General features: G+C 36.0%; 3 protein-coding genes across 12 annotated transcripts; 2 read left to right on the forward strand and 1 right to left on the reverse strand.

The window, feature by feature from the left end:
• Window positions 1-422: 422 nt before the first annotated feature.
• Window positions 423-6396, reverse strand: LOC143896390 (tyrosine-protein phosphatase non-receptor type 11). 7 transcript variants are annotated; one of them, XM_077404248.1, is made up of 13 exons: window positions 5737-5969; window positions 5295-5417; window positions 5003-5197; window positions 4725-4887; window positions 4331-4443; window positions 3790-4141; window positions 3394-3576; window positions 3149-3322; window positions 2802-3030; window positions 2452-2603; window positions 2209-2363; window positions 842-917; window positions 426-566 (listed from the first exon to the last, which is right to left on the reverse strand). In XM_077404248.1, the coding sequence occupies exons 1-13, from the start codon at window positions 5946-5948 to the stop codon at window positions 531-533; spliced, it is 2163 nt and encodes a 720-aa protein (XP_077260374.1). In that variant the 5' UTR covers window positions 5949-5969; the 3' UTR covers window positions 426-530. The 7 variants fall into 7 exon arrangements, with proteins under 7 accessions (XP_077260375.1, XP_077260374.1, XP_077260373.1 ...); XM_077404247.1 differs by having other exon boundaries at window positions 433-566; window positions 836-917; window positions 5737-5970; XM_077404249.1 differs by lacking the exon at window positions 842-917 and having other exon boundaries at window positions 423-566; window positions 5737-5968.
• Window positions 6397-9697: 3301 nt separating this feature from the next.
• Window positions 9698-17875, forward strand: LOC143896391 (uncharacterized). 2 transcript variants are annotated; one of them, XM_077404255.1, is made up of 6 exons: window positions 9698-10064; window positions 10159-10325; window positions 13226-13679; window positions 14068-14324; window positions 14729-15269; window positions 16920-17875. In XM_077404255.1, the coding sequence occupies exons 2-6, from the start codon at window positions 10161-10163 to the stop codon at window positions 17330-17332; spliced, it is 1830 nt and encodes a 609-aa protein (XP_077260381.1). In that variant the 5' UTR covers window positions 9698-10064; window positions 10159-10160; the 3' UTR covers window positions 17333-17875. The 2 variants fall into 2 exon arrangements, with proteins under 2 accessions (XP_077260381.1, XP_077260380.1); XM_077404254.1 differs by having other exon boundaries at window positions 9699-10064; window positions 10155-10325.
• Window positions 17876-19561: 1686 nt separating this feature from the next.
• On the forward strand, window positions 19562-22390 carry Dnapol-alpha50 (DNA primase small subunit). 3 transcript variants are annotated; one of them, XM_077404259.1, is made up of 8 exons: window positions 19562-19725; window positions 19886-20154; window positions 20254-20404; window positions 20914-21089; window positions 21170-21368; window positions 21455-21665; window positions 21748-22141; window positions 22236-22390. In XM_077404259.1, the coding sequence occupies exons 2-8, from the start codon at window positions 20058-20060 to the stop codon at window positions 22259-22261; spliced, it is 1254 nt and encodes a 417-aa protein (XP_077260385.1). In that variant the 5' UTR covers window positions 19562-19725; window positions 19886-20057; the 3' UTR covers window positions 22262-22390. The 3 variants fall into 3 exon arrangements, with proteins under 3 accessions (XP_077260385.1, XP_077260384.1, XP_077260386.1); XM_077404260.1 differs by lacking the exon at window positions 19562-19725 and adding an exon at window positions 19810-19825; XM_077404258.1 differs by lacking the exon at window positions 19562-19725 and having other exon boundaries at window positions 19732-20154.
• Window positions 22391-22498: the final 108 nt, after the last annotated feature.

The following is a 22498-nucleotide window of genomic DNA, read 5'->3' on the forward strand; positions in this document are numbered from 1 at the left end:
TCCAGTTAACAATTGTAATAGTTCGTAAATGAGAATTGAATATAAAAGCATATAGAAGATATAAAAAGAAACTTTGTATAATATTTTATATGTTATAATGTGACTATACCGTATATTAACTTTAATACACCAATTTATATTACTGCTGAAATAATCCATGTAGTTGTAAATTATAAATAAATAAATAATTTTAAAACTATACATTAAAAGTGTATTGTAAAATTTGCTTAAAATATCGAACTGTATCTTACTTTACCTTTTTTATTTTTTGGAAAGTCATAGAAATTGAATCTTTCTTAATTTAATTATTCTTATACATAAAAATTTTTTCAAAGCATAATAATTATATTTGCAACTGCAGTTGACATACCATTTCCATTCTTGATTTTCCTTTATAGTGAGGGTGAAAATACCCTCGAAGAACAGCAACAAGATAGGACAACTCAGGTACCAGAAATACGGATTTTTCTTGAATGTTGTCACCTGCCAGATAGCGATGAAACCGTGGGATGCGAATACCAAGCGCGTGATTATCGCCTTAATGGTTGCCAAGAACTTTGCCATAGCTGGTAATTAAAAGTTCTTCTTGTGATTTGCGCGCGAGTATTTCTTACGATAAATAAATTAAATAAAACTATCTTTCACGTCGTTCACGTTAAATATACATGACACACATTTGCAATACCGTCGCTGAAATTTAATTCACACATTTTTATATTAAAAAAATTCAAATAAATAATGTTTATTACTACAAATATAACTTTAAGTGTACGAGGAAGTAATCTCGGGGAAGACGCAACGTTCGAAGCACAGTTCTCCAGAGAACAGTACAAACCATCACCTCTTTCGCGATGCGCACATGCGCCCATTGGATCATCCGGTTTAGAAAACACGGCCATCCCCGTAGATCTTTTTTCCTACGATTTCAGATCATATTAAAAAAATTCCACGTAAAATTTTCGAAACGGCGTTTTGCTTCGCAATAATTGTCGATGATACTAAGCAATATTATACAACTTCAATATTAATTATTAACATATAATCGATTCTATTAAAATCACGAATTTCCTGTTATGATTCGAAGAATCTGCAAAAATATATTCATATTGTTACTATATTATTACTGTAGCTAAAATATATTTTGAACACAAAACAAATAAATTTTTAATATAGAAATAAAATGTATCATTTTTAAACTAGTCCAGAAACAAAATCAGTATCTCGTTTTATGTCGACTCTTATAAGACGGGTGAAGCAAAGTACTTATGTTTTAGAATATTTATATATTTAGAATTTGATACACATATAGAATATAATTTATTGCAACTTTCGAATTCATAACATTTAAATGTCTTTATAGTTAATATCAAAAGCAGATATGTTAACCATTTCATAATTTACTCTTTTTTGTATCGTAATTTGTAATAGTTTACATTGTCTACATAAAAAAAATCTGCGCGAACATCACACAGACGATACATAAAATATCCCTGTAGATATAATCTTGACATTTATAGCACAACCCTAATTCATATCTTCATCAAGTGGATCTGAGCGTTGTTTTAGTTTACTAAACTAAATTTAAATCCCCACAAAATATGGATTCGGATTTCCCTTGGCTTTAAATCTCAACTAGGGCTTCAAATCTTCGCTAGATAAATTTACTCCACTGAAAAGTTTAAATTTCCGTTAAATAAAGTCGAGTCTTCAATATCATTTTATTATTGTCTTGTCAAGACTTTATACATGGCATAGAACAGATAAGCAAAGAAAATAAAAAATATGCCAGCAAATATTTAGTATATTTGTAGTAATTCATTTTCATGAAGATAACAGGCTATAGATCGATAAATTATACAGCTTTTTTCTTTCTATATATATATATATATATATATATATATATATATATATATATATATATATATATCTGTGTATATGTAAATATTCACAATCCAATTACTTAAAAAATAAATCGTAAGTATGCAGTCGATAAAAAGAATATTTAACAAGAGAGACGAAACTGAATTCTTGATGAGATGAATAAACTTCTGCGAATGTCAGAGTATGTCGCATAGTTCTTCTCGTAATATTACCTACAAGAACAGAGAAATAGAGGATAGAAAGAGAAAGAGAGAGCAAAAGAATAACCAAGCCTCTTCTTTGCTTTCCCGAATGTACGCGAAACCGATTGTGCCTAAGAAAAATTACTTTGGCCTTAAATTATGGTGAGTGGGTGCTGGTGTTGGAGGGACTGTTGGCGTACAAGTGGGAGTGGAGGTTTCGGCCACAACAGCGTTAGTGGAAGCGTTTGTTTCGCTTTTGTAACGAATGTTGGTGTATTCTCTGCCTAACTGAAGTGATTTCTGTAAAGAAACACACACACAAATCAATTAATATAAAAATAAATCAGTTGTCTGATAACATCCATTACACGATATTGAACTTTAGTACCTGTTCCGCTTGCATCCGTTGAGATACAGTCTCGATGTAATGTAGGACAGCCAGGTAGACAAATTTATATTGCGCCTCCGTCTGAACCATTCCTGATCTTCGCGCACGTACTCGCTGTACCGTGCGTTGAATGTCAATTTCACAGTCCAGTCCTTAAAAAATCAAGTACACACACATTGTTAATATATATATTAAAGGTAAAAATAAATTAATAAAAATATCATTTCATAATGAATCATAAAAAGATAAATTGTTATGTACAAATGGTGTTATTATATGACGTTAATATATTTAGCGACTTCAATTATCAGCAAGATGCTTAATCGTTTATCAACTGTTTCTATACTTACCATGACGTTTAATTTGATCTAAAATCATGTCAATAACGATAAATGTGCCAGTCCTGCCAATTCCAGCACTACAGTGGACGAGAATTGGCCCTATGCATGGTTCATCCTTTTCCTGATCCTTTTCCTTTGGAGCCAAAGATGCAGCAATTGATTCTTGCCTAGCGTTTACATCGTGTAAAAAGTTCAATACGCAACCAGGATCTGATGGAACGCCATGATCAGGCCATGCCTGTAAATTAAATACAGAAATTTAGTTCTACTCTCATTATACATAATTCATTATATAGAATTTATGTCAATTCAGTTTAAAAAAATATATATATATGTATATATATTAGATACATTACTTGAAAGTGGTAATGATAAATTCTCCTGGACTCAGAAAACTCCGATTTGGTTCCTTGCAAAAGAAACTCGCGCAGAGTATAGTCAGCGGTCGAAGTTCGAGCTACGGCACGCACTTTCCATTCGCCGAATTCGGAAGTTTCTCCTTCTTCCGGCCAATAACGCGCGCACTTATTCTAGAAAAGAAGAGAATAACGTGTCAAAAATTAGCTTTTTATCTGTAAGAGCGTTCAGAGGGTTCACGTACCTTTCCCCTCTCTATTTCCTTGGTGGTCATAACAATCACACGAGTATTCTCCTGGTAGACCATATGCCAGAAATCTTGTATGGTATTTAGAAGGCAACCTTGTGTGGCTATGTAACATTTGCCAAATGACGGATCGTCACCACCACTGTCAACGCTAGTGTTTGTTTCATCGCCTTCTTTGTTCTGCAAAACGACTTTGTTGTATAATTGATACAAGTAACATTACGCAAGATATCTCAAGATTACTGAATATTCTTTCAGATTTTTTGATCAATTTGACGAGCAAACTAAACTTTAAGCTGCTGCTTAACATCTTTGCTAAGAAAACTTTTTAATAATACTTCAAATTTCTGAGACACCCAAATATATCGGAGATATTAATAAAAAAAATATTACCCTTATGTAATTTGCGTTAATATAATCGGCTCCAGGAGTATCAGAGTCCACATTTTTTAGTCGTACCCGAGTATGGTCAAATGGTAAAATGTTCTTATAACGATTCTTGGCACGATTTTCTGGACGTAAACCTTCCTTTCTTGAAAACATGTGCCGGCACTCCTGCTGCTGCAGCGACTCGAATTCTTCCCAAAAACCAGCCTTTCCTTTGCCTTTACCCACTCCATCCTCGCTGCTTCCGCTAGTACCGTTCCAACATAGCCAACCATTGGAACAACCGTTTTCTTTGTGTAATTGTCTAACTCTGCTTTCGATACTACTGGCATTAATACGCGTTGCATTGAACGGTTGCCTGTAAGTAATCGATAGTATTTACAAGTAGATATTATGCTGCATTAAATGTTTGAAAGATATTACGGGATAAATCAAAGTACATATTATATAAAAATGTCAAGTAAATTTTTAAATACAATTTTAAAATGTACATTGTTTTATGTACAAATATATTTTATAAGAGTAACATAGAACATAAGAGCCTTACCGAAGATGGACGACGCTTCCACTTGTTTCAACCATTGGATTTCGTTTATAATGCTCTATTAAATCACTAAGGCTATCAAACTTGTGACCACCACCCACGTCGTATTTGTTATCCTGCAATATTAATTTGCAATATTAGTTTTTTGTATTTGACTTGCATTGTGATATAGCCAAATAAAATATTTTAATATGAAAAAAACGTGTTATTAATTTTCCAACATTCAAAAACTAGCTCGAAAGAAAAGCTGCTACAACAAAAATTTCGTTCTCCATATTTTCAAATTATTTTTTCATAAAGATTCACCACTCGTACCATTGTTACTGTCCCGTATATTTATCTCGGATATATATCAGACACTGTACATAAAATATTAATACATATAACTTAGCCTAACCTGAGATCGTATCATAACGTGCGTGACACGATCGTCGGTGCGTACCGACAGCACAAAATCACCGGGTTTGCTTTGGGACTCCCGCACCAAGAAAGATCCATTTTTCCCACGTTCCAACATTAATCGCTCCGCTTCTTTTGCCGACAAGTGCCCATGGAACCACCTTCAATTATATTTTACCGTCACTACACGCTATACATTTAAGGTAGCATTAAAAGGATAAATATTATGCAAATATTATATTTGAAAAATGTCTCGTGCAGAATCACTATCTGTACCTTTCGGTCGTAGGATCAGCGCAGTTGAGAGGAATCTTAAGTTCGATAATTTCACCGTTCTTTTCGCGTAATTGTCCACCGTTTTCCATGTAAAACTGCACCAATTCTGAAAGCGTGGCAAACTTTTCACCGCCATAAAGATCGTAGAAGTCCCCTGCGTTTTTTATTTTAATATGAGTCACTTCGCCGTTTCGTCTAAAACAGAGGTATTACATTCCATTACATTCGTATATGGTCTGAAATTAATTTATGCAGCGATATAGCTTAAACGTGTATATAATTCCGTATTCACCTGACGGATAACGTGAAGTCACCGGGATTTGAAGAACTGGGTCGTGCTAGAAACGAGCTGTCAACTCCTCTTTCCATCAACAACCGTTCCGCCTCTAAACCCGTGATATTCGGGTGAAACCACCTGCAAGCGGAACGTCATAGTACATTAATATAATTTGTGTCGCGCGCAACTTGAAACTCTCAATTAATCGCCCAATTATCCATCTATTCAATCTATCTATTCGGTCAATCAATTATCTATACGTATCAAAGGCCAGATACGCTTTACTTATAGTGAATATTATTTTTTTCCACATTTGAAAACATTACTAGGCTTCTTGGCAAAGGCCTTGGCCCTCGATTAGCAAGCGAGCAATAACAGCAAGAATGCGGGATTAATGCATAAATACGGTCGAGCGGTCTCGATCGCCGGAGAGCGAGAGGAGAGCTCACGCTCATACCAAAAATGGTAACAAGCCGCACGAATGCCGCACCCTGCGGGTGGTGACGATCGCGCGGGGTCTCCTCCGGTGACACTCGCACGCGCGGATCGACGACGCTTCTCGCTCGCGGCGATTAACGTATGCGAGCACGAGTGCGCGTCGTCGCGCGCGAACGCGAAACGGACGAACGTGAGAGTGACGAGTGACGGCCGCGCGCCGAAGGACGGCATTTGAGGCCGCGCGGGATCACACTGATCACAGGTGGATGTGTCAATCGTCCGCGCGCGTCCGCGACCGAAGGTCGCGGATCGCGCGGATCTTGAACACGCGCGCGTGCTCGCGCTCGCAAGGAGCTTTCCGCGGTTCCGCGGCTCCGCGGCGAAAACGGGGTCTCTCACCTGCGAGATACCATGCTGTAGTTATTCGTACGGCTCATATCAATTATCAGTAAATTCGCAGCGACTCGCTAAGGCGCCCGCGGCAATTTAGCCACCGATCTCACGCGACGCAAGACGCAATCTCAATCTCCTTCCCCGATCGCGCGTCAGACCGAGGACGATGCCACCGCCACCACCACCATCGCCGCCGTCGTCGTCGTCTTTGACATGTCCAGCTTGCGCGAAAACAAAAAGGCTTCGATCGGCGGCACGATGCGGTGGCGCAACACGGGGGCGGGGGAGACGGGGGACGGGGGACGGGACGCCACGCGCCGTGGAGTAACGTCGCTCTGGAGAAGTCGGAGCGAGTGTGCGCGATGTAATGGCATATTCATAAGCGCGTTTTATCAGGATGAGCGCGTTGAGACACGCGAGGAGATTGGGGAACGACTTGAGCCGGCGCGAGGCGGCGCACGCGCACGAGGCGATTTCTCGCGCCAATGTTCCATCTCTTATGAATTATTAATGTAAAAAGTTAATTATGTTTAATTTCGGTTTAATTTACTTCGTGTTATATTTCTTAATTTTAGAACCGAGATTAATTCCACGATGAGACATGTATGATAATTACATTTGACATGGATCGTTTGCGTATTGTTTATAGTTCATATTTATGTTCACATAAACCTTTTTCATGCAGGCAATGTAATCAATGTACATACGTATTATTGTATTGTAAATTGTATTCATGCAAACAGTCGTACGAGAATAAAAGAGTTTTAGACTAGACTAGATTAGATTTCAGTTATAAATTTATTTATTAAATGTACAGTGACATAAAAGATACATAATACTAATACATAAAAACATTATATATATATTATTTATGCTGACCCTTATTATTTATGAGTTTTTAAACGGCAAAAGCATATATTTAGTACACGGTTGCAAAATATATGCACAAATTTTTTCCACGAGTATAAAATCAAACTCATTAAAACCATTTGTTAATTTTTCATAGCGTCCTAAAAGTTATTGTGCTCAAAAAATAGTAATTCAAAATAAATATGCAAACAAAACATAAATTTCCGACATTTCGATCCATATAGATTGCAATACTAATTATTTACAAATTATTTAAAAATCGAAAAATTTGTGTATCCATAGTCGATAATATCGATATTCTTGCATAGAACCCCTGGGCCCCTGGGTGCCCTCAGGCCTCATTTGATAATCACGATAACTCGGCCAGGGTCGATGCAGGTCTTCGATTGTCTTCGATCGTATCTCGCCGGGGGAACGGAACGCGTGTGCGTTGTGCGTTTGTTTGCTTGCCGGCACGTCGCGATGGGGCATGGGGCATGGGGGCATGATCATTATTTATCATAGATAATAGTATCGATAGCCTAAAAAAATGTCACAAAAACTTGTGTATGCCGACGACTGACGTTGGTGTAGTATATCTTTTGTAAGTACTTCTTACTGACCTTTTACTGTCAAGGTAATAATATATATATACTAATACACATTCGGAACGCATCAACCTTGAAGTCAAAGATAACCTCTGTCATACAATTCGAAAAGTTGGTTGAATAATTTATTTTCTTCTACTATGAATTCGCAATCGAATATAAAATTGTTGTAAATCAATAATAAATTAGCAGTGACGATACGATTTTCCGAGTGGAAACGTGAAAACAAGTTTCATATAAATTCGAAGTTTCGCGCAATCACGTGATTCTTTAAGCACGGAAATATGAAATCTTTCGCCAAATTAAAATTTGCCAACGAAAAGTCGGCGATTTAAATGACGTAATTTATATATAGAATAAAGACAGTTGTTCAAAGTTAAAAATAGTTTGCCCCGTTGTTAATTTACGTTAATTCGAACAGGGAGAGGCCTGAGTGGACATACCCGTATTGCGGTTGGAACTGTCAACGAAACACGTGCACATTGAAATTTGTTTTCTCGGTGACCTCGTCGCGGTAATTGTTGTCGAAGGTCCGAGTTCAGATTCCTTCTCGAAGCCTATCTGGCCAATATCAGGCGACGCAGGTGTCAAAGAATAAATAATGGTCCTTTTCCAGAGAAGTGAGTGAACGCAAATGAATCTCCGTAGATAGCTGTTCCGTTTGTCCGTGATGTATTCACTCTAGTTATTTGCAGTTATTCGTTCCAAGCCGGAGCGGTGCGTGTTGAGCTCGCAGCCAACTTCCATATATACGCCAGGCTCGGTTTCCTAGATGTACCGATATACAGCGGCGGCCACAGGGGGTCTGTTTTCTGTGGTAAAGGTTCTTTGGTAGGGGTCCGATTGACCACGTTGCGATTAGAAACCCTATAATAAGGGTCTGAGCGGAATGGGGCTGACTTATAATTTTAAGACAATGTTTTATGCTTCAAATCTTTGTTTTTAGTAACGCACAATGTCTTATTGTGTCTCTCAAGTCTTAAACGAGTGTACGAAGTATCAACATTTGTAAGACACAAGGCAGTATTGTGCGTTGCTAAAAAACAAAGATTTAAAAAGCATAAAACATTGTCTTAAAATTATAGGTCAGTCGTGCTCTAGGCCCTAAAGCCTCGTGTCCACGATGCTAGAAATCGCTCCGAGATCTCGGACAGAGAAAGAATTAACCCAATCGCAATGGTCAATTGTCGACGCGTTGAAATGTGATTGGTCAATTTTTTCTCCGTCCAAGATCTCGGAGCGATTTCAAGGCTTATAAGAGACCATGGCTGTGTGAGACAGCCAGTTTTGATTGGTCCGCCAGTTTTGTCGAAGCAAGAGAAATAGAAAGAAAGAGAAAGAGCGATATACGATTGTACATCCTTCTCTCTCGCAGGATTTTGATAAAACTGGCCTTATGGCCAGTCTCTTATTATAGGGTCTCTAGTTGCGATTGACCGCAGCCACTCACAACGACCGGTGCCTAGAGTTTTTCAGATTTTTATACTGCTACTAGCTCGTTATAGTTTCATTAAAAACGCTGTGACCGGCCGGATATCCGGATTCAATAGCGATACTTTTCAACAAAATGGTAAATGGCCACTTCAGCGGAACAAACTTTTAAATTGTTGTATTATCAACACTCCACGTTGATTTTGGTTCTTTTGGAAACGATCTTTTTGAAATAACAAACATTTTATTTGACTTTTTTGTTTAAATAAAATTACTATAGGTATACAGCAAGGAATTTCACAAATTGTTGAATCGTATTTAGTTCCTCAAATAAGAATATCTATAATAAATTTCATAATTAGAGCAATTAAGTATTACAAAAACCTATATAATAATAAAATAAATATTAAATAAGAAAACTAGCTGTTACGTTTTTTACAGGTGGATCATATCAAACGGATGTTTGGGAAAAAATATGCATTTGGACCATTCGAAATATGCGTGTATCGTGACCACGTAATTTATCTCGACTGAGCTCAAAAGAGCCCCATTCCGTATACTAATTAAGAAGGTCTCCATTTCAAGTTACACAAATTCCTGCAAAGTCAGCCATCTTAAACGCGGTACCTTATCGATGCTCTTATTTGTGATATACGTATGACACATATACCGTACTTGTATACATATATATTTATCAATGAGACTCTATGCCACCGTGCCACGTTGGCGGTTTAGCGCTGCACGCTATCCTCGTAGAAGAGGCGTTGTTCCTTTCAATTTACCGTATTGATATTTCCGAATATCCGAGAATGTGAAAGCGTAGAAGCGTCGACCAAGTGTTGAAGGTGCATTCGAGCGCTTAAAACGAAGTCTCGGCGATTCGAGGATTTCGAGGTGTGCGTTCGGCTACGGGGTGGGGCGAGATTAAAAGCGAGGAACCGGGCCTGGGCTGCCCGAGTGCCTGCTTCGCTGGCGGACTCCCTGTGCGACCCTCGATCGGCGATGATCGCACGTAGTGTTAAGCGCTGACCAGTGCTGACCGACCACCGATCCCGATTGTTTAATTGTTAGTGCGGTTTGTTTTTGACAGCGGCGGTAGGCGCGGTGGCGAGCGCGCGACGGTTGTGCCTAATTGTAACAAATTTTTCTATGTTAGACAGTGATGTCGTCAGACATGAACCTGTTTGATTTCCTGGACGACACGTTTCTCAAGGGGGACGTTAAAAATGAGCTGTTCGTGGATCACAACTTGTCCGAATTGACCTCGCTGGAGATCGGCCACCACCTCGTCGAAGATGTGGACCATAACTATGGTGACGTCATCACGGTGAGTCCCCCGGCTCTCCCGCAATTCCACCCGCAAGTTTCATCGTGTGCGCTTACCAAGCGCTATACGCGTGATTGGCACGTGGGTTCGGCATATTTTTATCTACACGGATCCAACGCGTCATTTCTCGCGATGCCGAAGGGAGGATACTTTCGTTCCGAGATGTTTAGTTCCGAAATTTATCGAATTGATAATCTATTAAAAGTCTAAGTATTACACTTTCCATTAAAAATGTCTAACATATTGAACTCTACTTAAATACAATTGATACGGTGACATGATTGGTAATACAAAATTAGAATGATTGTAGTATCGCTATAGTACGGAGACGGTCTATTTGATAAAATTCTCGCAATCTTATTACTCGAGGTGTGTTTAGTTCCATAAAATTTGCGTGGCTTTTTTTTACCATTTACATAATCCAAGAAAGAGCGACTTGTTTAATCTTATGGCATTAAAATTAGTTTACATAGGATATTCCATATGGTGGAATGGTGATTTACTTTCTGACCAGATGCATATTTTGCAACGGCGTTTTGTTCGATTAAACGATAATACGTTGTTGAATATACGTGAGAAGAGATGATATTTACTGTTGCGTGACTCAACTCTACGAGGTCGATAATCAGAATTGTGAAGGATGAATTGTGTCAGCTCGTGTCACATCCTCATCTGGATTAAACGGTGCTAAAAATCTTGCATTTCGTTGAGAATTAATATCTAGAAAGTCTCAATGGCGATATTTCGTCACATTCCATTTCTTATCTGGTTCACTCGAGCTTCTTGTAATAACTGACAAATTAGCTGTGAATTTAAGAGACCTACTTACATATACTTTCAATAAAACTAAAGCAGAGCACACACACATATATACATAAATATGTATAAGGATTGTTCTTTTTAGCTGAACTTCTTGCACCTTGCACGGTTCATCTTTTCTCTTTTTCTCTCCAACGTGAAAAGAAAAAGAGGAAAAATGAACCCCGTGCAAAAAGTTCAGTTAAAAAGAACAATGGTACAAAACGCCATGTGCTCTTGTGCACGCAGACAAGAATGGAATTCCTTATCTATTTGTTTATATTTATATTTGTCTGTTTATTCCATATCGTTTTTATCTCAATACTGCAACCGAGCTACACTTTGAGCGATCTGTAATTTTCATCAGAATTTAGAATTTTGGAACTTTATTCATAATTTTATATATTGCAAATATGTATAATACATTCTGACGTATATACTTTGTATATGTGTCTTAATTCTTCAAATATTTTTTCTCTTTATATTACAGGGCACAGAAAATTGTGAATAAAATTCTGTCGGGGATTATAGGCATCGTGTAGGGTTTAAAGGCTTCGCACCGTCAGGTTCATCATTTAAAATCGCCAAATCGCACGAAGGATAACGTTAATATGAAACGTTCTTTCAAAAACTAGGTCGTAGAGTCTTCACCGAGAATTAATCGAGAGATAACGTTAATATATACGGAGGATGTATCTCTCTTTTGTCAGTGGCACGCTTTTAACATATGGCGCGGCGACTACCCACGTGGTCTCGCGTTTAACCTTAGTCCCAAGTCGCTGAAACTGAGTATCAAACAAGTTGCATCTATATCTGATTGTATCTATTCCGATTACCCGGCCGATGATTAGTCAAACGATTTGAAATGCGTTTTTTTTTTTATTTACTGCGTACGTAATAAACATAATTGAATGTTCGAAATGCGTCGGCACGTGGCGAATGCGTCATCCGCCGTCCCATGTCTGAAACGTACTACGCAAATACATTTAACGATAGCGTCATTATCTGCACAATTAATATTAATTATTTACGCGTGAAGCCCTTTTTTATCGGTTTTTTTTCTTCGTACACGGTCGCTTCCTAGTAATATTCGTATAAAAATAGCGAATAATTTTCAAGTATTTTTTATTTTAATGTCGTGATGCGTTAATGTATTTATGATCGATTAATCGGATCAGATCTCTTTCGGTTTCTTTTCGAGTTTCGTTCGAACCAGAAACTCGAGAAGCCGGTCTCTTCGCGCGGCGAATGACCTTTGAACGGATACCGTTATGTTACGGAATTCTTCGTATAACCGCAAGTCTTAACTCTCCAGCTTGGCGCACTCACCGATATAAATTTATATTTTTACAATTCTTTATCTTTCTATAATTATATATTATCGTTATTAATCTTACGTTATTCGCCTGTTTTTTTTTTTAACAGTTAGAATTGGATGCATTTTATTCATTTCAACATTATATTTCAATTTTCATTGTTCTGGTTGACGATTTACAATTTAAAAAAAGATTTATAATATTCTATATATCTTTTAAAGAGATAAGCGCAAAAGTTATCGTTTAATTGTTGGCAATTTGTGCGCAGTATTCGATCGATAAAATTTGATTCTGTGAATTTAATACATTTCGAAGAATGGGATGTATTTCACACCTCGCGCGAGTAACGTAGGATTGATAAAATCGAAGACAATAATGAAATCGTACGCGTTGTTCTTAAGATACACGTCGGATAGCAAATTTATTGCATTGAGATTCGATAAGAGGAGGAACATTTTGTCTTTCTCCAAAAAAATATCCTTCTGATAAGCTCGATATCTCGTTTCACTGCACGTCTACCAATATTTAACGATAATACGCATTCGGCAAATGAGATGCAAATGCGTCGTATTGATTTCGATTACATAAGCCAGATTTTATTTTGCATCCTTCTTTCTCGATTTATCTTAATTTTATGTTGACGCACAAAAAAAAAAAATATACGGGTGGTTTAGCGGTTGATAAATAACTTGTCGAACTTCTAAATTTTGCACCGATCCGGTGTAGTACATAAAATCTGTTGTTGAAAGATTAAGACACGCACCCGACGTTTGTGTGATATTCCAGGCAGAAGAATGCCCGACGAATTCCGACGACCTGCTTGCCTCGATCTTGAAGATGGAGGATCCACATCTCGATTTCAGCTTGATCGGGAAGGATCTGGAAACGATTGCATCCTCTTCGTCGGACAGCGGACTCTCCAGCGCGCTGAGTCTTTCCTACGAACAGCAATTGAGTCCGTTTCTGACGAGGACGGACATTAATGAGGAAGAGGAGATCGGGAACTCGGACCTGAACAGTCCACAAAATTTTATGGATTTTGAAGCTGCGGCCAGTCCGTCTTTAGGTAGTGTAGATAGCCCAATCAGATCTGTCATGAGCTCGAATATCGGCTCGCCGACCACCGACCTGGCCGAAGAGATGGATTACGAGCAATCTTTAGTTGCCATTGTAACGCCAAACAATACTACGCCGAGCTTGGGCACTACTATCGCTACGGAGCAACCGGTAGTTGATATCGGTAAGAGTATCTTATCACGTTCAGGCAGGGACATATGTAAATATCTATGATATGTATATAATAATATGATATACTAAACGCAGGGCTACGGGAAATGTTATTGAATAACGTGTCATTATCCTGACTGACATGATGCAATTTTAGTTTCGATAACATGTTCGCGTCTCATAAATAATACGATACACACTTAAGACATGTACCTGCTTTGAAGCTTCCCATCACTTGGCACAATCAATATAAAAAATCAATTTTAAAAATTAATTATCAGTTAAAAAAAACGGATTATTTTTCTTTTCTAATATGGAAGTTCTCTCCGCATTGAAGTTCAACCTGTAATATGTGAAGATATACGAGGGTCTCGTATGACATGAGGTATATGATTATACAGATCCAGCACCTAAACAACAGCAACCTACGCCGCAAGAGAATGCCGTAAATATTCGCAATCTTTGTAATGGAAAGCGAAATATTCGACAATTGATACGCGTCACTCCAATGGGCTCCGGTAATCCGCGGTCTATCCTATTGCCAGTGAGTCTGAAGGATATGAAGGAAGTCCGAACTATCAAGATCATGACGACACCAGCAAAAAATTTGAAAGGCTTCAAGATCAATCAAGCAAACATAATCAACAAACCTATTCAGGTACGCGATATGCAATATAATATCTAAAGAAACTCTTCGATAAACAGATTTATTTATGCATGTATCTAGATGTATCGGTGTATCATTTTTACAATTATACTTCAAATTTTCTTACAACAAATTTAATCTAAAGTTAAAAAGGATGTAGTATTGCCATTCGTCTGGTTGGTCTGGTTCGTCGAAATTTAATTTGTAAAAAGCACAATTTTCAATTTTGCTCATAACCCAGAAATAATTAAGAAGAAATTAAAAGAAATTATAAAATTGTATTAAAGAATTTGTTATTGAAAAAGTAATGTCAAAATATTGTTATATTCATTAAAACACTAATTATAGTTATAATACAAAGATGTTATATTGTAGATAATGATACATATTAACGACTGTTTTCATATTATAATTAGATGACTATCAAACAAGAGGACTCCAATAGCGACAAAGGTTGCAATTCCAGTGACGAAGTGACGTCGGAAACTGACTCGGCTTATCCACGACTAAAGTTGAATGCCGAGGAAAAGCGATTATTGCAAAAAGAGAGTATCACATTGCCCAGTCATTATCCGTTGACAAAGCACGAGGAGCGTGAATTGAAGAGAATCAGACGCAAGATTCGTAATAAGATATCCGCGCAGGATTCCCGCAAGAGGAAAAAAGAGTACGTGGATGGCTTGGAAGATCGCGTGAAACAGTGTACAGAGGAGAATATAACGTTGCTGAAACGAATCAAAGCCTTACAATCGCAAAATCAAAGTTTGGCTGGCCAGTTAAAGAGACTGCAAGCGCTCATACAAAAGGGCAACAAGAGCGCCCAACCGGCAACTTGTCTGATGGTCTTGCTGCTTTCGTTAGCTCTCGTCGCTTTACCGAATTTGCGACCACATTCCAACAATAACAGTAACGATTTAACACAAGAGCAGGAGCAACCAGAAAAAACATCACTCGCAGGTACGTTCTGTCATTTTTTTTATTAGAAGACTCTTATATGAAAAAACTTGAATCGCAATAAATTAACTTTCAATAAAGTTAAATGGAATAAGTGTTATGTAATATAAGTGACCATGAACATAATCTTAACAAGATACAATGACATAATATTTAGATACGAGATTCAATAGAAACCTAAGAGTATCAACGTTTATAAATACCTTTTGATAATGTTCAAAATCTTTTTATGCTTATCCTTCATATTATCATTATTTACACAGACTGTAAAACAGACCAAGCGTCAACAATGACATTAATAAGTCGCGGGCATTGATAAGAATATATGTAAGATTTTACGTAACACGCAGTAGAAAATGTAATTAAATGTAATTAGGTAATATTAAGATTTTTTACATTAAATTATAATTGTAAATTTAAAGATATTTAATACAAATAAAATCGTCACTGTTGCAGTATATGTGTGCGAAGGACATACATATTTATTATGAAATGTAAATTTTGGTGCTGCATTACTATTGATTATTATTTGAAAAAATACTTTTACTTGTACAGATTTCATTTTCTTAAGAAAATTGATTTTTCGTGGTATTGAACTGTGTACACAGCAAATTCCATTTGACAAATAATGATCTCGAATTTCGTCGCAGTTGCACATTGCAAAATAACTGACGCACATGGTATTTAGATTGTCTAAATTCAGTAGGAAACCGTTCAACGAGTTCATTGACTGATTTGAAAGTGATATTTCGTTTTGTATAATTCGCGAAAAATTAATTTTTTCCGAATTTAAATAATATGCATGTGTAGAAAAAAAAATTAGGACAGAATATGATATAAATAGATATTAGATTAAAAAGAGAAAAGCGCGAGAATTTGAGTAAAAGAGAAAAGAATCGGCTGTTTTAAATTCTAAAAAATGTAACCCTTCGAACGTGTCATCTTGTTTACAAAATTAATAATAAGAGACCTATATACGTGCGAGAACAGTGAAAACTGTAACACGCTTATGGGATCGTTAAAAAGTGGTCTTACTACTTTCTAAAAGGGGGAAGAAAAACATTGATCCTTTCACCGATTCGTTTATCATTGAGACAATTCTGTTTTCGCGTAACTTGTGTATAGAATCCCTATTAGAATAAACTTTTTTTTTTAAATAAAGCATAGCTTTTTCATTTTATAAAAAATATTTTAAATAACATTTTATAATTTTCGGCGATAAACTATGTGTATAAGAAAGTTCTTATATTTTTTACGATATCGTTGACATAAAAATGCTATACTTTTTAATTAAATAAAAGAATAGATATTAAAAAAAAATAATATATTTGATTTTCTCGTAATTTGATTCCTACGAGTAATATTAATTATATGCTTAGTACCTTTCGTTTTTGTAATAGTAATGATCTCCACCGTACGTCACGATTTTATAATAACATGAGAATATATTTAATGTTTCAAAACATATAAAAAATTTGATTCTAAAACACAAAAGTGATCATTCACGTGCTCTTGTGCGACAGACTGTAGAACAGATTCGAAATATTTAATGAATGTATCTGCATATGTAGTTGCTGATGGAATCATAGCGCAAACTACATCACAATAATCATAGCCGAGCCATATTCTACGAAACAATAATTTTAATTTTAGGTCGCTCGAGAACTTTATTGTATACGAAGCAGCTAATGGACGAAGAACTACAGCAATACGGCGAGGAGTTGTTACAGGAGGTCGAAGGTCTTCTAGATCACGATTACAGCCCAGTAATTCAGATGCCTCTGTACAAACGTCCCCGTATTGACAGCGAACCTACTCCTAAGTACGTCTCTTCCGTAAACCACGTGGGAGGAACGCTTGGCTTAAAACCAGATCTTGCCATCTCAAAGACGAAGAAACAGTATATCGAACCGCCGCTGGACGACACATGGCCACCGCCGAATCCAGGCGGACAGAAGACGGTCAAAGTCGATAAGCTCGAAGCTCTTACTAACGAGCTCAAGATCAACATCTCTGATACCGAAGGCACCAGGACAGTTCTTGTCAAGATGCCTCGTGATAAGTAAAACGGAATGTGTATGTTTATCTTTTTTTTGCAGCGATAAAGTAGTATCTTCTTTTAGTTTCGAAATTTACAATGATTAGAAATATATTTTACAGCGAAATATATTTTACAATTTTCGCGGGGGTTTAAAGTGTGTTATTGATGATTAAATTCCATTCAAACGTGTTTTTATATCTAAAACACGACCATGTTCAACGCCGCGATTATGTTTTAGAGATGCAACGGTTGTGCAATTATAAAATATAAAATTTTTGCGAATAAGTAGTACCCCTGGGTACTACACCTGGGATAACAATTATTTTTCAAAAGCCAATTATTCGATCGTATTTTCTAAATGTAGCCAATACATTTTTCAGCAGACATCGAATTATCGATCTATTAACATAACGATTGAACAATGTTAAGCTGTTGTTACTAGAAATAGGGGCTGAAGGAGAGAATACTTTATGTGTAAAATTTTCTAAGAACTTTTACGGATTAGACAATATTAAACTTATTTATGTGAAGAGCAGTATATATATATATATATATATATATATATATATATATATATAAATACTATTATTCTTACAATTTTATGATTATATAATAATTATCAATGTTTTAAAATAGTTATATACATAGGGAACTTTTTGTAAATAATTAAAAGCATATACACATAAAATTTATATAGATACTATTGCTTCAATGTTAAACGACAACTGGAATAAATATATGTCTAATTAATAGAAATGTAAAACAGATATAAGTAATTTACGATTAGATGTATATAAATATATCCACATATATGATTAACCCTTGTCATGAAAAATAATCAACCCATAATAATATGATATATTAATCACTCTCGGCATGATATATTAATCATACAATTGTCAATAGAGTTCTAATGATATCTCGGGGTGTTTGATTTCCATTTATCCTTAAATTCTCGGTTTTACATACGCTTGATTTAACATTGTTTAATTGAGGCTTTTTGATTTCCTAACATATTCTTACACTTCTTTCTATCTTATATGAATAATGCCAGTATTTTTTTTAATAACTGAAAGAAAAAAAGATGATTGATATTATCGAAAAATTGTATGCGTGTGTCTTTGCGTGCATGAGTGTACGTGTGTGTCAATCACGCTTCTATATGCGATAGTGATATCCTTTTAAAAAATGTTTAGAATAATGCAACATAAAGTGGCATTATTTTATATATGCGATAGTTGTATAAGCTACCCATGCAAATGAAAGATTATGGGAAATGACAAGAAATGGATCATCTATATAAATCCCAATGATTTTGCAAGTAGCTGATATTGATGGCGAGCAAGGACTTTTTCCGCCGAAAAGACTGTATTATAAGTAAAGTATGTATTGAAGTAAATATCGAAGTGAAGTATAGATGTTTTAGTCCAAATTCGTGAAATATCTCATTTGCCTTGCATACAAAACTATTGAAGAGTTTTTTTTTCTATTAGAATAAGTTAAGAGATAAATCACGAACTACTTTTCATATATATGCTTGACAATATATGAAATGCATGAAAAGTGTAGATAAAATATGTTATTGATGCATGACAAGTCATTTTGTAATAACTTGTACTTATACGCTTGTTCAGAAATATCGACAAGAAATTAATTGAATCGTTCATGTTCATACAAGAATATAAATCTTGATAATTCTGTTCATTCCTGATTATAGTATAGCTATATTTTTATATACATGTAGAAAATATAAAATGGTCTATGTAAACATACTAAAATCACTATATTATAAACTTTATTCAATGTACGTGTATCGATATCAATAAATAAAATGTTTATGTGTGAAAAGTTATGTGTCATGTTCGTAGGATTAGTCTTTTATGTAGAAATTAAATTGTCATTAATGACTAAATTAATGGTATAATTTGGAAATGGAATAAGTTATATCATAAAAGTAGGGAGGGCACAGTACTTTTTTGTGCTCTCCACACAAACATCTATTACAGTTTGTATACAAAACTCGTTTTCTTTTCTGTCTTTTGTTCTATCATACAAATCGTATCTTCTTTTCCTTGATAATGGAAAATGTTTTGTTAACGCTTTATTATGAATTGTGCTTCGTAGATCTTTTATGCAAGATGGTTGTTTTTCGTTCTCTTTTCATATATTTCTTTGTATATCTTATATATATCTCTGTGTATATATATATATATATATATATATAATATATAAACCTACATCTCTCTCTCCATGATCTCCTCCAGCTGGCCAGTTCGGACACGAACCATTAGCACGAACGCAAACCATGTGCGGTTACCGAGCGAAACGACGTAGTTGAGTTGCACTTTCTCAGGCGGCGCGTCGGAAAATGCAACACACACGAAAATTGACGAAAAAGGCCGGGATGGCCTCTCTCAGGTTTCTCTCTGACTTAACCTAATCCGAAAGCAATTGTATGAACTTCGCGCCATTTCTCCGTTGTGATTCCGCGTGTTTCTGGTTTCTGTGTTTAAACTTCGTACGTTGAAACGGGTTTATACATTATTCCAACGTTGAGATGTATACAATATTATTTCAGTATATTTAACGAGCAGAAAATCTACAGTAAGATATAGCAGATGTCGAAGTTGCACGTGCATAACCTTTAGAGCAAGAGACTCTGTGCTATATGACCTAAAGGGCTAGTCAAAAGCGTCTAACTTACCCTTGGGCTAAAGGAAACTTGAAGGAAAGAAGTTAATTACATTAAAATGGGTGACATTTCGGATTTGGTTGACTTATTACCGGTCTATTACTCAAGATTGTTTCCCTTCGCCGACTATCATAGGTGGCTGAGTTATGGAAATGGTAAGAGTAAGATTTTTATTTTTCCTTTGCTCGTATTTAATATATATTTAATGCACCGTATCTAACAATGTCGTATCATTTTTTAATTCTTCCTTTCAGTGGGTACTTTTAGCAAGAGAGAATTCTCGTTCACCCTCTCGGACGATATTTACATACGCTACCAGTCTTTCAACGATCAGAAGGGACTGTCGGACGAGATTAAAAGATTGCTGCCGCATAAAATAGATATAGGAGCAGTTTATAACGCTCAGTAAAGTATATCATAATTTACTGTACAAAGATTGTCGTATTTCTTCTCGGTAATGGATTCTCTTGTAAGATCAGGATTCAATTCTGGTTTATTGTCTTTGATTTTGAAATTTTTGATCTTAATCTTGATTCCTTTAAGTAATTCTAAGCGGTCATGTTTCAATGATCTGATATACCGCTACAGTAGACTTTATTCCTAAAATGTTAGCAGTTTGCCAGCAGATTTGAACGGAATATTGAGCATAACATAGGTGTGACACAGACAGAGACAGGGAGAAATTAATAATTACGCTATTAATTAAATCTATTTTAAAACAGAATGCTAAATTAAATAGTAAAAGTAATCGGAAAAAGAGTTTAATAATTATCACAGTTTAAATCTATATTTCATAAAAAATGTGATGTCAGCTTTAATTTTTATATGTCATAAAAGATATTAGTGTAAAAAGTAATAAAATTTTTAAAGAAATAAGGCGTAGTGAATAAAATTGAGCGTTTATATATCTTTAGGCCAAAAGATCAAAGAAGAGGCCTAAATTTTCAGCCAGTGGAGAGAGAATTAGTGTTTGATATAGACATGACTGATTACGATGAAGTAAGAACGTGTTGCAAGGGAACAGACATTTGCGGCAAGTGTTGGAAATTCATGTCACTTGCTTGTAAGATATTAGACAACGCATTGAGATGTAAGTATGTATTTATGTCACTATACTGCCCGTAACGCCAGTGAATATTCTGAAGTAACTGAGTAATTTACCTTTTACAGTGGATTTTGGTTACAAACATATTTTATGGGTATTCTCTGGCAGAAGAGGTATTCATTGTTGGGTATGTGATTCCGCAGCGCGTACATTGTCAGGACAAGTACGAGCGGCAGTTGCCGAATATTTACAGATTATAGGCGGGGGTGAATTTATGAAGAAGAAAGTACATCTCACCGGTGATAAAATTCACCATTCCATCAAGTAGGTTTACATATCGTTCACACAATAATAATAATAATTTAAATAATAGAAATCGGTAATATATGGAAAGATGATGTATGTTACAGGCGTGCTCTCGATATAATCGATCCTGTTTTCATTGAAATGTGCGTCAGAGAGCAAAACATGTTGGGCACGGAAGAAGCAATCGAAAAGTTCCTTCCGATATTGCCTACTGACGAAGATAGACAGGAAGTAAAGGTGTTGTTCGGTAAAGAAAATACCAGTGAAGCAAGGTGGAACGTATTTATACGGTACATCGAATCTAAACGGACAGGGGTACGATTATATCGGGACGATTCTAATTCATTATCGCATTTTAATTTGGAACATTAAATTTGCTTAATTTATTTAATTTCAGGGCGACCGAAAATGGTATTTGTACCGTCACTTGATCGAAGAGATAAAATTACAATACTCGTATCCAAGATTAGACATAAATGTCAGCAAAGGCTTAAATCACTTGTTGAAATCGCCTTTTTGCGTCCATCCGAAAACTGGCAAAGTTTGTATACCGTTCAGCGCGAGTGCGGTGGATAAATTTGATCCTGATAAGGTCCCTACAATAATGACGCTGATAGGTGAGATCAATGCGTACGATGTGAAGGACAAGGCTGAAGAAGAGACATACGACTTGAACAAAAAACGAATTAAAGATTACAAGAAAACGAGCTTGAACAAGTCACTGCACGTTTTTCAAGAATTCTTACGACACTTGGAGGCTGAGCGACGGGAACAGAGATTAAAAGGAAAAAGTAAGCACGCGCCATAATTAGCGAAATTAGTTTTTGTACAATTTTGTTTAATTAACGATCCTAACTTCTATCGTAATTTCATGTTTGCTTTCAGTTTCAGCCGACAGTATGGAATTTTAAGATATCTCACAATGATAAGAAACTACTTCTAAAAATTGATGTTATATTCGAGGTAATAATATTATTTATAATGCTTTAAATATATTTTCATAGAAATAAAAAAGGTATATTTTTTTTAATCTCCAAATCCAGCATTTCCGTTTTTACATATCATATATAGTCTCTCGCGATAAGTTGCCAGATAGTACTTCTACAGTGTGGAGCAAGAGAGGGAGGGGGTACGCTGCTCGAAATCTG

The sequence above is a fragment of the Temnothorax americanus genome, unplaced genomic scaffold, assembly GCF_048541705.1.
Source record: "Temnothorax americanus isolate GAGA-0224 unplaced genomic scaffold, ASM4854170v1 Scaffold18, whole genome shotgun sequence".
Lineage (NCBI taxonomy): Eukaryota > Metazoa > Arthropoda > Insecta > Hymenoptera > Formicidae > Temnothorax > Temnothorax americanus.